At 49.6% G+C, this 16,716-nt stretch overlaps 1 protein-coding gene across 1 annotated transcript in view; it reads right to left on the reverse strand.

Moving 5' to 3' along the window:
* ATRN (attractin) overlaps nucleotides 1–16,716 on the reverse strand; it is a 106,578-nt gene that overhangs the window by 54,806 nt on the left and 35,056 nt on the right. Inside the window, exons 4-24 of the mRNA XM_075261777.1 lie at nucleotides 15,869–15,997; nucleotides 13,192–13,397; nucleotides 12,669–12,837; nucleotides 12,211–12,301; nucleotides 10,958–11,201; nucleotides 9,291–9,474; nucleotides 8,961–9,115; nucleotides 8,443–8,527; nucleotides 7,937–8,157; nucleotides 6,072–6,190; nucleotides 5,848–5,986; nucleotides 5,576–5,751; nucleotides 5,265–5,484; nucleotides 4,866–5,051; nucleotides 4,204–4,437; nucleotides 3,926–4,063; nucleotides 3,742–3,835; nucleotides 3,524–3,576; nucleotides 2,786–2,880; nucleotides 1,643–1,721; nucleotides 95–252 (exon numbers count right to left, since the gene is read on the reverse strand). Of these exons, the coding sequence (XP_075117878.1) occupies nucleotides 95–252; nucleotides 1,643–1,721; nucleotides 2,786–2,880; nucleotides 3,524–3,576; nucleotides 3,742–3,835; nucleotides 3,926–4,063; nucleotides 4,204–4,437; nucleotides 4,866–5,051; nucleotides 5,265–5,484; nucleotides 5,576–5,751; nucleotides 5,848–5,986; nucleotides 6,072–6,190; nucleotides 7,937–8,157; nucleotides 8,443–8,527; nucleotides 8,961–9,115; nucleotides 9,291–9,474; nucleotides 10,958–11,201; nucleotides 12,211–12,301; nucleotides 12,669–12,837; nucleotides 13,192–13,397; nucleotides 15,869–15,997 (3,175 nt within the window). The remainder of the gene's footprint in view (nucleotides 1–94; nucleotides 253–1,642; nucleotides 1,722–2,785; nucleotides 2,881–3,523; nucleotides 3,577–3,741; nucleotides 3,836–3,925; nucleotides 4,064–4,203; nucleotides 4,438–4,865; nucleotides 5,052–5,264; nucleotides 5,485–5,575; nucleotides 5,752–5,847; nucleotides 5,987–6,071; nucleotides 6,191–7,936; nucleotides 8,158–8,442; nucleotides 8,528–8,960; nucleotides 9,116–9,290; nucleotides 9,475–10,957; nucleotides 11,202–12,210; nucleotides 12,302–12,668; nucleotides 12,838–13,191; nucleotides 13,398–15,868; nucleotides 15,998–16,716) is intronic.

Below are 16,716 nucleotides of genomic sequence, written 5' to 3' on the forward strand. Positions count from 1 at the left end.
GTTTCAGCCTCTCCATATAAACATTCCCAATCACTGTCACATCTACCCCCTACCCCATCTGCTGCTGCGGCCGGGCGGGTCCAGGACCACCTACCTGTATCTTTATGGGCCAAGTGAAGTTACTGACGTACACGAAGAAGGTGATGTTGGGGTTGTTGTGGAAGTCAAACTTCTCGTTGGAGAAAGTGTCCTTACATTCCTTGATATTGGTCCTGGAGATGATGGGAATCTCCTCTCCTGCCTGGGTGCCGGCTGTAAGGAAGGAGCCGTATAAGATACGTTAGACTACAAGTCTCAGCATAACCTGATATGTAGACAGCAGCCATATAACAAACCGATATGCAGTCAGCTCCCTCTAGTGGTGACAGCCAGACAACAAGATTTTACCATGTTACTATGGATGTTAAAGGAGCTGTTTGACTAGAAATATATATTTCCTACAGATGAGCTATCCATCAGTATGTGATGCGTGAGGTCCGACACCCAGACCCCATACAGATCAGCTGATCCGGCTGCTTTACGGTTCTGGAAACTACTCGAGTGAATGGGCAGCGACAATACCCCTGCAGAACCTCCACACTATTACTGACCGCAGAAACCTCACCATTCCTGAGAACGTAGGCTGCTTTGCCCCTGCTGCAGTGTGGCAGTGGTGGACACCGGCACAGCCCTGCTCCATTACTTTCAATAGGAGTACACCGAAATTAAATCAGCAGGGGCGCCCATTGTCCCTACGGCCAGGCACATACATGGTGTTCATCATGAATAAAATTTACCGGTATTAAACCACATCTGGGGGCGAGTACATTCCCTCACGGCCCAGCTCCACCACTATGGGGCTTGTAGGGAGTGTCACTCCTGGCTTAGGTCTAATAATCCCATTACAATGTAGCCAGCACGCTCTTACTAAGTGATATGGTGAGGATGTGTTCTCCTGTAGCGCTGTCATACATGTAGGGGGTGTCTAGGGTAAGGATGTCACAGACGTGTTCCCGGTTCGGGCCATTCGCTACCTAAGGCGTTGGCTCTGAGATAGGAATTGAGGGTCAGCAATAAATCGTCATCTTCCCTCCTTCACCGGACCCTTTTGGGGCCTTGATACTATGGGACCTTTATGGGAGCGCCATATTATCCCTTACTTGTACAGTGTTGTAAGACTCCATTGGTTACCGCCGTGTCTGTAGGAACATGTTGGACTTTATGGTCTTGTATTTTGCTCATGCCCAGGGAATGATCTGTGTGTTTTTACTACGGATATTACGGTATCATTTTTCAATAGATATGTGTTAATATTTCTTCATTCTTTCTGACTATCCCTTAGAAGTGAATACTATTTTCTGCAAACTAAGGGAATGTTTAAAATTTTGGCTGCCTGAAAGCACCACTAGGGGGAGCCCCCTGCATACACATCAATCATGTGTGTAGTCAGCGCCCTCTAGTGGTGGCAGCTAGGAGTCAGTATTTCGCCATGTAACTACAGGAGGTTTTTAGCGCTGAACGCTATAATGTCCAAATACGTAATGATGATGAGGTCGGAGGTGTGCTTTAATATTAAGAGACTTCTGATATCCCGCAGATCTGCTGAATGGTCACCTACAAGACCACGTAGTGGCAGAGCGTGGCGGGGTGGGACCTCTATTACCTGCAAAGCTGGGTGCCCAGGTGATGTTCAGGTTGAAGTTCTTCGATGCGTTGATGAACATGTCCAGGTCTCGGTTTTGCTGCAAAGAAAAATAAAGTAGTATATAAAAGGGAAACTACTGCAGTAATGCTTAAATCCTCTGTGCTGCTGTGCAGCAGAATAATGGCCGTGTTTGAAGCGCTAAATTACGGTTTGTATTGTGCAGCTCCCCCCTAACCTGAATCGAAGTCTCAGCAGTACGGGCGCGTGGGATTTATTTTTGCCACAGACAACAGAAGATATTTTTAGCCTCGGATTCAGTTGTGTAAAATTAGCCGAAGAAGAAAGCCGAAGCGAGAAGAACGGCGACGACGGGGAAGCGACAGTCAAAGAGAAGAGTCATCAGAGTTCACCGCAGGAACAAGGCTCAATCCGGCAGAGTCCTCCGCACATAGACCCACAGCTATATAGGGGTCTCTCCGTCAGGAAATCAGCTGCAGGCGGCTACTGGAGGCCAAAGGTGGTATTACAAGGAATGTACAAAGTCAGAGCCATAGATTAAAGGGGTTGTCCGGGATCTGAACATAATGGACACTGAAGTATCAGATTGGTCAGGGAAGCCGTATATTATGTATATGGCCAGAAGCAGTGAATTGGAGCAGGGCTAGAGTATATAGAGCTCCCTCTAGTGTATACAGATTCCGGTCTGTACACTGAAGCAGCGTTCGCATCAGCTGGTTGGTGCAGGGTCCGGGTGTCACACAGTCATTGATACTGATGACTTATCCTGTGTATAGGTCATCACTATCAATTGTCTTCAGATCCTGGACAACCTCTCTAAAGTTCCTAGACCCCTAAAGGGTCACCCACCTACCACATAACATGGGCCAAGGCCTGGAGGGTGACCTTCACACCCCCTATAGCTACGCCATTGCACCTTCCTGTTCCTGTGGAGTTCTCATCCTCGATGTTGGTGCAGGTCCATAGAGTGAACCCTGAGACGGACCCGGTGCACCAGTGATCAGCTGATCTGTGCACTGTGTACTATTGCAGCTCAGCACCATTCATGTTGGTCAGGGTGCCGGGTGTGTGATCTGTAACTAATCATCTATCAGCCAGGAAAATGCAAAACCAGTGAGGAGCAGCCACGCCGGAGACACTCACCTCCTCAGGAGTGGCCACAAAGTTGATGGCGGTGTAGTATCGATCGTCCTCCTGGGACAGGCTGAAGGTGAACTGGTAGTCAATCAGTAAGGTGTCTGCACAAGAGAGAAGCCAAGATGGAGAAAAAAAGATAAACGTTTTATTTATGAAACACAAATCGGATAATCCAAAATCAGCAGGACGTGGGAAGAGTCGCATTATTAGATGTAAAAAGGAATGTTTCTGAAGAATTTTTTTTTTCCTTTTTATTTTAAGAATACACTGCAGTAGGAACACATCACATGTCAGATAGGCACAGCGCCCTCGTTCAGCCTGCAGGTGTCACTGTTGTACTAGGGAAAAATGGATAATAAAGGAAATAATAATCCCCCTCCCATCCCCTCACCATACAGAATACGCCTGGTCAGCAGTGCCTTGTGCCCCCAGATCATACAGAATACACCCCCTCCTCTGTAGTATTCTAATCCGTAGGATCATGAAGAACATACCCACCTCCTGCTGTCCAGTCCCACCCCAAATGATACAGTACCCCTCCTCTGTCGTATACTGTCCCCACAAATCATACAGAATAGACCCCTCCTCTATAATATACTGTCCTGCCAAATCATACAGAATAGACCCCTCCTCTGTAGTATACTGTCCCCCCAGATCATACAGAATTCACCCCCTCCTCTGTCAGGGCAGTACAATACAGAAATACAGGGTACCCTGACACCATACAGAAGAAGCCGCACTCACAGTAACACGTTCCTTTCAGAGGGTTTCCTTGATATCGATTTTCGACTTCACACCTACAAATATGACAAGAGGGAGATGTGTTAGCTCCGGCCCAAAGATTTCTAATAGCTTCACACACGTCACAAGTACAGATGTAGCCGAGCTGATTTACAATGGCCAGTTTCAGCTCTGCTACATCTGTATAAGGCTCCATACAATGTTCTGCTCTATGGACTCACAGCTGGCACTCCTCGCCCTTTATCCCCTTGGTGGTACAGAAGCACTTGCCGCTGTTGGTGTTGCACATGGACGCGTGGCCGTTACACTTGCAGGCTGTAGAGAAACATCATGTTAGACCAGTGAGACGGACTGTGGCTGCTGGACATAAATGATGGCGGCCATATGCTACAAGATGCCACGTACGCTGACAGGATCCCCCATTGGTCGGGTCCCCGTAGTAGCCGGAGATGCAGGTGTCGCAGTTCTTGCCGGTTGTCAGGTCTTGACACTTCTCGCAGATACTTTCATTGATGCATTTGCTGTGGCCGTTACACTGGCAGGCTGCAAACATGGCAGAGACTGTGTCATATAATGAAAGGCAAGCGCAAGCATTCAAGGCATGCTGGGAGTTGTAGTTTTGCATCAGGTAGAAGGCCGCAGTATAGGAGTAAGGGGATTAGCTAGGTGGGGGATAGTTGTACCTGGACACTGGATGAAGGACCAGTTATAGTTGTTATTGGCAGGGCACAGGCTGGGGTCCAGGGCCGGTTCGGAGTTTGCCTTTGCTATTTCTGAATTATTTGGCAGTTTCATGGGTCCCCTATAGGAAGCCTCCATACACTGCCCCTTCCCTGTGTTACTGGGGTCCGTGCACCATCCACATCCCGGCTGATCCAGACACTGGGCGCATGTACGATATCCGGAGCAGTTCTCAGCTGTGGGGATAGGAAAAGACGAGGCTTAGAGAGAACATAACTAATGCTGGTTATATTATACTATGTAAATGTGACGTAGGGCTCATCATGGACAATCCCTCGTCATGTCTGATCGGACTGGGTCAGGCCTCCGGGAAGCCCCGTCATGGATATAGATGAGACGGCGGGCCTGTGCACACAACGAAAAGCACTTCAAGAGGCCCCTTCATGTCCCTCAGGACAGACCCCAGAAGGTTCTGCCACTTGTTTTCCTGATCTCTGCTCACACTGAATATTTCTGAATATATCCAGACGTCTACATTACATACAATTGCTGTACTGGGACTTTAGCCTGTGAAAGACACAAAATGTCTGCATTCTCTAAAAGCAAACAAATGATGAGGAATAACACGCCCGCCCCTTGGGAGTAATAAAGATGGCGTACGTACGTGGGCAGTTGCTCATAGTATACCACTCCATACACTGTCCGTATGGGAATGAGGCCACGTAGGCGTTGGAGTCCACACACTGCTTCATGTTACTGCACCACATGCACTCGGAGCTGGCGCTGGTGCACTCCGAACACTGCGCTCTGGAGGCGCACGGGGTGCGGCACTGCTTGGCGCTGTGATTGGCTGGAAGTACAAGAAACAGAATTAATGGTCACAAGACAAAAAAATTTGATCCATTTCAGTGCATAATACGGTATGCGTCACGCAGAGAGGCAGGCCGTCACGCGGGCGCCATGCAGAGAGGCAGGCCGTCACGCACAGACAATTTGCCATTCAGATACCAGTCACAGCAAACCCATCTTGGTCACGCAGACACCAGTCACGCTATGGTCTCACCTGGTCTTTCACAGACGCTGCCATTTATCTGGTGGATGCAAGTTGCCGCTTTAAGGCCTACTGTGGATGGCTCGGCCAGATAGCCGCAGAATCCGGCATCGCTGGGCTCCCCTGTCTGCCACTGTAGCGTGGTATTCGTGAAGGGCGACATGTCTTCCCAGCACCAGTAGGAAACGTTGATCTTACGGAGGCCGACCCAAGGAGTGAGCTCAGTCTTGACCTGTAAGAAAGTCATACTTTATAGATACTGAACAGTGGATTTCAGTACTGGAAAGCAAACCATGGAGGGCGAGGATGAGAGATAACATTACCTGCATGTTCTGCAGATGCTTCACCACAAACTCCACCTTTTTGGGGGTGGTCAGCGAGGCCAGCATGGCGTTGTGTTGGCGACATGCCAGCTTGGAGTTGTCGTAATTCTCCTTGGTGTTGGTGATTTTCAGGCAGGAGCTTTCCACCAGATGCCAGTTGGCACCACAAATGTTTTCTAAGGAATATTTTGGAATTAGAAAAGGAGTGAACAATGCCTTGGTTACCTATAGATCCGCACACTAGCTGTAGATGCAATACAAGGAGATGTTACCTGGCAGGCCGATACACTCCTGGTTACGAGGTTCCCACTGGCAGTTCTGGTCCATGGCGCAGCTCTTACAGCTCGTCTTCTTATTACAGTAAAATCCATAGTTACTCTTAGGACATTGCTCGTATAACGTGATCTCTCCCTGGAAATGGAACATATACGAAGTATAAAGGACATGTGACCAAGGAGAGGTCAGGACAAGATGGGAGCGTCCTGTAGTCACTGACCTGGCTGCAGTTCTGGCTAATGGAAATACACTGGTCTTTGCACCAGCGGCAGCCATTAGAGTTCACTGTACAGCTGAAGCAATCCGTGTACTGATCACAGCGACTGTCCGTGTCCGAATCTGTCACAAGATGGAGAGACATGTTACTGAAAACACTGTATAGGTGAGATATGACAGGACTGTATATAAAGAAGGAGGAGGACTGCCAGGATCATATACAAAGGAGGAAGAGGGTGAGGAGGATTGAAAGGACCGTATATAAATGAGGAAGATGAGGAGGGGGAGGACTGACAGGACTGTATAGGAAGGAGGAGGATGAGGGCTGACAGAACTGTATAGGAAGGAGGAGGATGAGGGCTGACAGAACTGTATAGGAAGGGGGAGAAGATATGGAGGACTGGCAGGACTGTACAGGAAGGAGGAGGATGAGGACTGTCAGGACTGTATAGGAAGGAAGAGGGTGAGGACTGACAGGACTGTATAGGAGGGAGGAAGATGAGGACTGTCAGGACCGTATATAAAGGAGGAGGAGGATGAGGAGGACTGACAGGACTGTATATAAAGGAGGAGGAGGAGGACTGACAGGACTGTATATAAAGGAGGAGGAGGAGGACTGACAGGACTGTATAGGAAGGAGGAGGAGGAGGAGGACTGACAGGACTGTATATAAAGGAGGAGGAGGAGGACTGACAGGACTGTATAGGAAGGAGGAGGAGGAGGAGGAGGAGGACTGACAGGACTGTACATGGAGGAGGAGGAGGACTGACAGGACTGTATAGGAAGGAGGAGAATGAGGAGGACTGACAGGACTGTATATAAAGGAGGAGGAGGACTGACAGGACTATATATAAAGGAGGACTGACAGGACTGTATAGGAAGGAGGAGGAGGAGGAGGAGGAGGACTGACAGGACTGTATATAAAGGAGGAGGAGGAGGACTGAATATAAAGGAGGAGGACTGACAGGACTGTATATAAAGGAGGAGGAGGAGGAGGACTGAATATAAAGGAGGAGGACTGACAGGACTGTATATAAAGGAGGACTGACAGGACTGTATAGGGAGGAGGAGGAGGAGGACTGACAGGACTGTATATAAAGGAGGAGGAGGAGGAGGACTGACAGGACTGTATAGGAAGGAGGAGAATGAGGAGGACTGACAGGACTGTATATAAAGGAGGAGGAGGAGGAGGACTGACAGGACTGTATATAAAGGAGGAGGAGGAGGAGGACTGACAGGACTGTATATAAAGGAGGAGGAGGAGGAGGAGGACTGACAGGACTGTATATAAAGGAGGAGGAGGAGGAGGAGGAGGACTGACAGGACTGTATAGGAAGGAGGAGGAGGACTGACAGGACTATATATAAAGGAGGAGGAGGAGGAGGACTGACAGGACTGTATATAAAGGGGAGGAGGACTGACAGGACTGTATATAAAGGAGGAGGAGGAGGAGGAGGAGGACTGACAGGACTGTATATAAAGGAGGAGGACTGACAGGACTGTATATAAAGGGGAGGAGGACTGACAGGACTGTATATAAAGGAGGAGGATGAGGAGGACTGATAGGACTGTATATAAAGGAGGAAGATGAGGAGGGGGAGGACTGACAGGATTGTATAGGAAGGAGGAGGATGAGGAGGACTGACAGGACTGTATATAAAGGAGGAGGAGGAGGAGGACTGACAGGACTGTATATAAAGGAGGAGGAGGGCTGACAGGATCATATATAAAGGAGGAAGAAGGTGAGGAGGAGGAGGGCGGCTGACAGGACTGTATAGGAAGGAGGAGGATGAGGAGGAGGACTGACAGGACTGTATAGGAAGGAGGAGGATGAGGAGGAGGACTGACAGGACTGTATGGAGCCCTTACATATGACTAGAGGACAGCTGGCGATGGTCTCATTTTGCAGTTTTGGGGAGGCCTGTTCCCAGGACAAGCACTGAGAGGCTTCGCTGTCCCACACACAGCGCACTCCTGGTCCTGCGGCTGCACACGACGTGTTGGATGTAAAGGCCTCACAGCTCTTGGAGGTATACATCAGGAGGTCGCTGAGCAGGAGGCTGTTAAAGCCGCCAAATACAAACATGGTGCTGCAAAAAGGAGAAGAACTAAATCAATCTTAAGGAAGAACTGAACAATAATAATAACATGAAGTGACAGGCCCAAAGCCTGAGGCTGCACTACTGTAACCTCCAATGAAAATGTAGTGCAACGCTGTCATGAAGACGTCATGTGGAACGCAACATCCATAAATATCTGTATGAAGGTGGCCGGTATCTGGGGTGATCTCTAGAGTCTTTCACTAGTGCAGCCGAAGGCTCTGGAGCTTAGACTCAAAGGATAGAGAAAGGAAAATAAACCTGTTACAGTTTTACCTGTTTTTCAATATGGCGGTGTGACCGAAGCGATTGACGTCATGATCCAGAGTGGGAGGAGGCAGAACATGCCAGGTATCACACGCTACAGCAAAAACAGGGAAAAGGGAAGATTACATGGAGACTTCACAACATGGATGAGGAACATTTCTTGTTGTAATTCCCTGAAATATCAGCGGATTATTGTGAGGAGAGATGACTAGGAGACGGGTCTACTGTAGTGGCTGCCTAAAGAAAAGCCCCGGTACATGCATACCCTATAAGAACTTAGCAGAGGAGTCCTGAGGGTCCACAAGACGTCTCCGACACCATCAAATAATCCAGAACCAGTGACAGTCAGGTGTCCCTGGCAGACTACGGTCTCCATCCAGATCAGGGGCACACTACCTATATTCAACTATGGCAGGTCTGTGGCGACTGTCTAATTCATGTGAATGGAGTTGACCATTTTGGGCCAGATCCAATCCGCAGTAAATTCTGATCTCATTCCTTGTTCTAGAGTTTTGGTTCGTACTCACCGATGTCATACGCCATGAAGTCCTTAGAGAAGCATTTAGCGCCGTAGCTCATGGACGTGTCGTTGTGCGTGTTCCCTCCAAACACCAGCATGGTACCGCTGACGATCACCGCCGTGTGCAAGTAGCGGAAAAATTTGCTGTCTTTAAGGATTTTCCTGGATGATGGAAACAAAGTATTGAAAAGACATACACCTGGCTGAACGTACAGAGGTCAGATGTATTCAGAAGTATGAGTACAATACCTATTCCCACCACTAGAGGGAGCTGTCATACAGATATAGCGCTCACCAGGGCTGTACCCTATAACGCTGCTGAATCCTCAGGACTTACCACATGCTGGTGTCCACCTCGTACTTGTACAGGTCGTCAGCCAACCGATACTTGTTGGCGGTGAAGGCCTTGTACCCTCCGTGGATATAGATGGATCGGGTGTTTTCATCGTAAGCACTGCTGTGACCGTACCCGCCCTGGACTAAAGCCCCCCGAGTCTTAACAACGTCCCAAACATTGGTTTCTGAAAAGATAAGGAGGGAGGGGAAATTAAATACAAGAGACATGTCTGCAAATATTGACCGCGCTAATCGCTGACCAAGTCTGTTTAACCCTTTCCACCCCACAATCAATGCAGACTGCGGCAGCCCCATTGTCACTTATCCTTCAGCCTCACAGAGATCCCCATAGATGTTCAATATAAGACGATAAACCTCATCCTCTATGGGGCTAATCCGGAAACCTGGGCAGAAAGCAGATGTTCTGTTTCGGCTTTCTGCAGCAGGATCCACGGGGGCTGGGATTTGGAGAGGAATCGGAAACAGAAGAGACCTCTAGCTCCTCTCCATAATTCCTCTGTGTGAACGTCCCCTAAGAGAGCAGAACGACACAGACAACACAGACAAATCACAAATCTCTCTCCTGTATCCAGTGTAATGGTGAAACTAAAATAGACCGGCCAGGTTAGCTCACTTAGCGTTGTCTAGGCTAGATGTAATAGTGACAAACCCTCAGCTGGGAGAAGTATTAACCCCTTCCCAACCTACGCCATACTAGTACGGCGGATGCCGGGTGTATAAATAGGCACCCAGCACTAATGCCCCCAGTTGGTGCCCGCACCGATCAGGGGCATTAACCCCTCTTGCGCCTCAGTCCGAGGCGCCATTTTCCTGGCGGTTGTCACAGTATTTAAGTACTTTTATATGTGTTCTAGGGAAAGGGGGTGATTAGAATTTTTATTATTATTTACTTTTTTATCTATATATACATTTTTTTTTTTTTGCATTTATTAGACCCCCTAGGAGTCTTGAACCCCAGCGGGTCTGATCACTCATGCAATGCATTACAATGCTAAGGGATTGCAATACATTGCAAAAAAATCGCCGCCGCCGGGAAAATCAAGGCTCCCAGCTGTCATGCCAATGTGACGTCAGCCGTGGAAAATGGCGGCATCCATGCGCTGCCATAAATATATGCTCAGCTTTGACCGAGGTGCCGGAGGGGTTAATGCCCCAATCGGTGTGAGCACTGACCGGGGGCATTAGCGCTGGCTGTCTACTGTAGACAACCAGTAGACATCCGGTGGCTATGGCGGCCGCCATAGCTAAACACCCGGCGTCCATCGTACTAGTACTAAGGATTAAATCAGAGCATGTTTTTGGCTGCTGAACACAAACTAGAATATTTCAATAAAGAAATAATTGGTGGGGGGTATTATTGATGTAGAAGGGGCACATCAGCCGATCCGAACAGCACGCTCCATAGAAATGAATGGAAGCACCTGGTACTTCCGCTTTGACGGCAGCCGGCCGCTTAATCCCCCACGTGCCGGCTACGTCCATTCATTTCTATGCGAGTGTGCTGTTCGGATCGGCTGATCCCAACAGTACTCGCTCATCTCTATTCTTAATCATTCAGGTACATCTCATACTAACCAGGGAAAGAACGAAGACTGGCATAGGAAACACCAGTCTTAGAAGGTTCCCCAATGAAGCCTGGGCACTTACCTAGGTTATATCTCTGGATGCTGCTGATATAGCCGTAGAGGGGACAATGGCCAAAGAACACCAGCATGACGGTACTGCCATCCTTCAGAGTGACGATATTAGCCGAGTGCCCGACCACAGCGTACTGCTCATTGGCTATAGGAAAGAGCTGGACCCAAGACTCGTTCTGAACATGGAACACCCACAGCTGATTGGAGACGTTCCCCGTGGCGTCTATCTTGCCGCCGTACATGTACATCTTGTCCTAAAAGCAAGAAAATGTTAATATACTCAAAGCGTCCACTTATCTATGAAGAATGCTGAAAATCCAATAAGGGCTAAAAATATTGATGACCGATCCAAAGTATAACACGTTACTACCAGATCACTGGGCATCCAACACTCGGCACCCTCTCTGACGCACAGAGAATTGAGCAGGAAGCAGACAGCGCTGTTCTCTGTGTAGTGGCCAGACCAGGTACTGCAGAACAGCTCCAATTCATTTGAATGGAAGGCAAGCTGCAATGACTCAATTCCGCCACAAACCAGGCAACAGAGCTGTCTACTTCCTGCTCCGTTCTCCATGTATATCAGTAATCTAGCCAAGTCTCTGACTGGTATAGACATCACTTCTGGCGCACAGGGTCCTCTCCACACTGCATGGTGCCCACAAATCTGATAGGATTGGCCATCCATATTCTTAGCCCAGAAAGCCCATTTAAGCACTGGCATATGAAATGCCAGTCTTGATAAATGGCCCTTATGTGTTTTGACAAAGATATGAAGCCACGATACAATGTAAGTTGTCCAAACACTGCGGTCTCTTCAGGTATATAATCATGGCTGAACTGTATCTAATCCCACCAGTCTGGTACGGATGGCCTATCCTAAGGCAGGACCTTCCACCACCTCCCCCCCCCCCCCCCTTTGCATCCTTCAATACACACGGTTGGAATTTTTTCTCCATCTCCTACTGTTCCCGATCAATCATTGCTGTTCGTTTCGACACAATCAGGCTCTGTACTGTCAGGTGGACGAGCCCTGACTTTTCGGCCTAGCCTAGGACCCAAAGCAGAGACCATATTTGTGCTGCAACCAACAATTGCTCAGGAACGGTCGGGTCTAGGGAAAAATTTCCAGCTGCGTCTGAGTGTGTGGACGGGATTTGTATCAATCAGACATTCACGGAATATCACGGACATGACATAAATGTCCCAGTGTCCCTTTAAGTGCAGAAGACGCATAAGTAGCCGACTATAAACCCAAGAGGTTACCTTATATAGTGCCAGGGAGTGGCCATAGCGGACGGCCAGAGAGGTCCCGGAGCTGTTCAGCTGGAGCCACTCGTGATAGACAAGGTCATACCTGTACAAAACACAAGCCGGTTACTGCCGAACCCCACAAATCATCCTCATTGTGGTAGAGAACACATTACTACTCCGGCCCTAAATCACTAGGAACATTTCAGTCTAAGACCCCATTGTACAGGTGAAGGTTTGTTACAATGTATCAGCCTGTACACTGCAGCAATCCTTCCACCATCTGCAGCCGATAGACGTGACAGGTTAAGCAGACTCTGAATATAAACCAACATTTGTCACATTCACCGACTGCAGAGAGATCCTGTGAGCCCCGGCGGCCACCACAAGGTGCTGTGCTACTAAGGAGTCTTGTCTGAATTAAAGGGATTATCCAGACACAGGATAAGGGGAGTAAAAACTGTGGTTCTCACGCCATAACCATCTGGTTATCGGAATGGTTGAAGGTGTAGCCGCCCACGATCCACATGATGTCGTCCAGCACCACCGCTTTATGGGAGGCTCGGCCCAGCTGCGGGAGGGAGAACTCATTCCGGGTCCAGAACGACTGGTTGGCGGGGACTGGGATAGAGCAATCGGGACCTGAGGAATCAAAAAAGATGGAAGTTATTACACATAGGGGGAGATTTATGACCACCCGGCGACCGCCCCTCTGCCTACATTTGTATTGTCAGGGTATCTGCTTGTTCTGAACCCAATTGTCCCTTCTTATCTTGTACTGCCGGATACGGCGACACTGGATTGTGCTGATAAACCTCACACAGATCTCCAGCGTCTGCCCGGCCAAATTAAATACACGTAGGAAATCTGCAGCCAGACAGCGACCTGCCGCTGACACCTCTAATCCTTAAACATAGTACTGTAACAAGAGATTATCCGCTCCTAGAAGTTCAGCTTGGATTACATTGGATGTAAATTCTCCATCGCAGCGCTCACCCTGCCAGCCCTCGTTGCAGTGGCAGCTTTTGGTGTCATTCACGTTGCAGACTCCGCGCTCGGGGAAGCCACATTTGTCCCTGCAGTAGGGGATGTCACAGGACTCTCCCTTCCATTGATCGAAGCAGTCACAGTACACGCTGCTGCTGTCGTTCCCCTGAATACAGATCCCCCGTCCTGAGCAGTTGTTGGGACACGTGCCGATGCTGGAAGGTAAATGAGCATTGTAGGGTTAGATGGTGCACAATATTTCTGAGTCATTTCCAAAACTGCTGTCTTATTGGGACATATTAAATAGGGGTCACACCACAGTAAACGCTGAGTAGTTCCCTTTGACATTCCTGAGTCAGTCTCCTCCGTCCTCTGGCAGACTTAAAATGGTCTACAGTAAGGTCTCTAAGGAATCTCCTTTCCTTCAGGCAACTGTAAATAGAAGTTCTTTAGTCAGTCTCCTTCCCACTCTGGCAGCTGAATATATATTCCCACCTCTAGTAAGTTCCCAGTCAGTCTCCTTCCCACTCTGGCAGCTGTTAAAATAGTTCACAATCATTCTCCTATTCCCTGTGGCAGGAGTCAATACAATCCCCAGTCAGTCTTCTAACCACTCTGGTAGAAGTAAATATAGTAAGTGTCCATGCAAAGGCAGTGTGAATAGCGCTATTTGTAACTCTGCAGTACAGGGCTAAGCCGCTCACGGTTTTGCGGTACAGAGCTACGCCACTCTCGGCTCTGCGCTACAGGGCTACGCCGCTCTCGGCTCTGCGCTACAGGGCTACGCCGCTCTCGGCTCTGCGCTACAGGGCTACGCCGCTCTCGGCTCTGCGCTACAGGGTTACGCCGCTCTGGGCTCTGCGCTACAGGGCTACGCCGCTCTGGGCTCTGCGGTACAGGGCTACGCCGCTCTGGGCTCGGCGGTACAGGGCTACGCCGCTCTGGGCTCGGCGGTACAGGGCTACGCCGCTCTCGGCTCGGCGGTGCAGGGCTACGCCGCTCTCGGCTCGGCGGTGCAGGGCTACGCCGCTCTCGGCTCGGCGGTGCAGGGCTACGCCGCTCTGGGCTCTGCGGTACAGGGCTACGCCGCTCTGGGCTCTGCGCTACAGGGCTACGCCGCTCTGGGCTCTGCGCTACAGGGCTACGCCGCTCTGGGCTCTGCGGTACAGGGCTACGCCGCTCTGGGCTCTGCGCTACAGGGCTACGCCGCTCTGGGCTCTGCGGTGCAGGGCTACGCCGCTCTGGGCTCTGCGGTGCAGGGCTACGCCGCTCTGGGCTCTGCGGTACAGGGCTACGCCGCTCTGGGCTCTGCGGTACAGGGCTACGCCGCTCTGGGCTCTGCGGTACAGGGCTACGCCGCTCTGGGCTCTGCGGTACAGGGCTACGCCGCTCTGGGCTCTGCGGTACAGGGCTACGCCGCTCTTGGCTCTGCGGTGCAGGGCTACGCCGCTCTTGGCTCGGCGGTACAAGGCTACGCCGCTCTCGGCTCGGCGGGGCAGGGCTACGCCGCTCTGGGCTCTGCGGTACAGGGCTAGAAGCAGCAGCTTAGTGAAGACTATCACTGGGCAGAAGATGGCAGTGGGCACCAGGCCGTGGGGAGAGTGACTGAGCATGTGCGTCCACTAGTATTCAGCTCAATCGGAGGACATGTACATTGCTCTATACTTTGAACACCAGGTGGCGCTATACTATGCCTGTAAACTCTTCAGTTGTTAATTGTTATGGTCTTGGGTTGTCTGTGACATGAGCTTGCATTGACACTCGTGCATACATCAGCTCCATAATCTGAACAGCCTGCAGTAATTCAGGATACTAAGAAGCTCCTGTCTGGATGGGATGTCAGTAAGACACTTACTCATTACTGCCGTGTCTGCAATCTCGATGCTTACGCTGCATACACAAAAAGGAACTGATACGGAAGGGGAGGCAAAGATCAATAAAAAAAAAAAAAATTCCTCTAAACTAATGGGTATACACGCATCTGCTATATACACCCTCCATACCAAAGTGTCAATCAAGGGGCTACAATACAGGCAGGTCAGTCTGCTGCAGCAAAAGGGGGGAAGGGAGGGGATTCACAACACATCCATCCTAACCTGACAATCTCACAAGGGTAAGGATTTGGGGATTAGTTAATGTGCCGCAAATACACCCCCAGGTCCTATTAGGCATCAAAAAGATTTTCGGATTAAAAGGAAACCTTTCACCAACTCCAACTCTCCATCCTTCAATAGGCGCCGCTCCCCTGATTCTGGAGCAGTTGGAATCTTTTCTCTAGCCCCTACCGTCCCTGAGCAATCACTTCTACAAGTTCACGACCCAATATGCAAATTAGGCCTGGCTGCAGCAGGTAGTCTAGAACCGCCCACTCGATAGCAGAAGCCTAATTAGACTAACAGGCACAAACTAACTACACTGATGGCTCAGGAACGGTGGGGGCTAAGGAAAAAATTCCAACTGTGTCGGAATCAGGGGAGCGGCGACTATTAACAGATGCTAAAAACTGGAGTTGGTGAAAGATCCTCTTAAGTAGTTTTATTGCAATGAACCAGGAGACAACTGACCAAGGATTACGATAAGAGCGCATGGACTCTGAAATTCTAAGAAGATTAAGTGACACCGTGACTAAACGATGGCTGCTAAAAATAGATGCACATAAAAGTTACGTATACAAAGCATGCATTACCTGTAGCTGATATTAAAGCCGGTCAGGTTGTAGGCCGCGTCACTGAAGAAATGTAAGAGAGCATATCCAGACATAACGGAGACTTCTGGAACGGTCTCGTTGCTTTCAGCTTCCGGAACAATAAGTCCGCTGAAAAAAACAAAAAAACAAAATACAATAGTAGTAAAAAAAATTCTTAACATAGGGATTGTAAAAATTCCAAAAACTTGAATACAGTTCATACTATCTATAATACTATCTTCCACCCCGGTCTCTTCAGAAGAGTGTGCTCCATTGTATCTGGAACGCTAGACGTCATCGCATACCCAGATCTGTGATGCTCGCTGGCAAGGGAGAAGGAGGATTGGCTGTCCTGAATTTGTTGTTGTATTACTGGGCGGCCCATCTTCGGGTTATCCCGTTCCGGGCAGCTCCACAGGCTAACACTAAGTGGGGTGAGGTGGAGAAGCTTTGGATGGCTCCAGTCCATCCCAATGCTCTCTTACAGACCCGCTCCCCCCGCCCCCAGCTCGATTGCCACTCCGCTTCTTGGACCTATCAGGTTCACCGGGGAGACATGGAATGTGTGTTCCAAGCGATTGTCATTAGCTCCTTGATCGTCCTCAATGCTCTCGTTTCTCTATAGCCACCTTCTCCCGCGGGGACTCTCTTCTTCCATGGTGCACCCATGGGGTAGGCGTGGTCTGATTTGGTTGATCCTTTGACATTGGAGCTCAGGCCTTTTCGATACTTCACCCCGACATTGAACACGCTGGTTACTGACTGGATGCATTACGGACAGATGGTGCATTTTGTTAAAGCACAGTTGGGCTTCGTACGGGACAGAACAGGAGCACTGCAGATCCCCT

The sequence above is a fragment of the Leptodactylus fuscus genome, chromosome 1, assembly GCF_031893055.1.
Source record: "Leptodactylus fuscus isolate aLepFus1 chromosome 1, aLepFus1.hap2, whole genome shotgun sequence".
NCBI lineage: Eukaryota > Metazoa > Chordata > Amphibia > Anura > Leptodactylidae > Leptodactylus > Leptodactylus fuscus.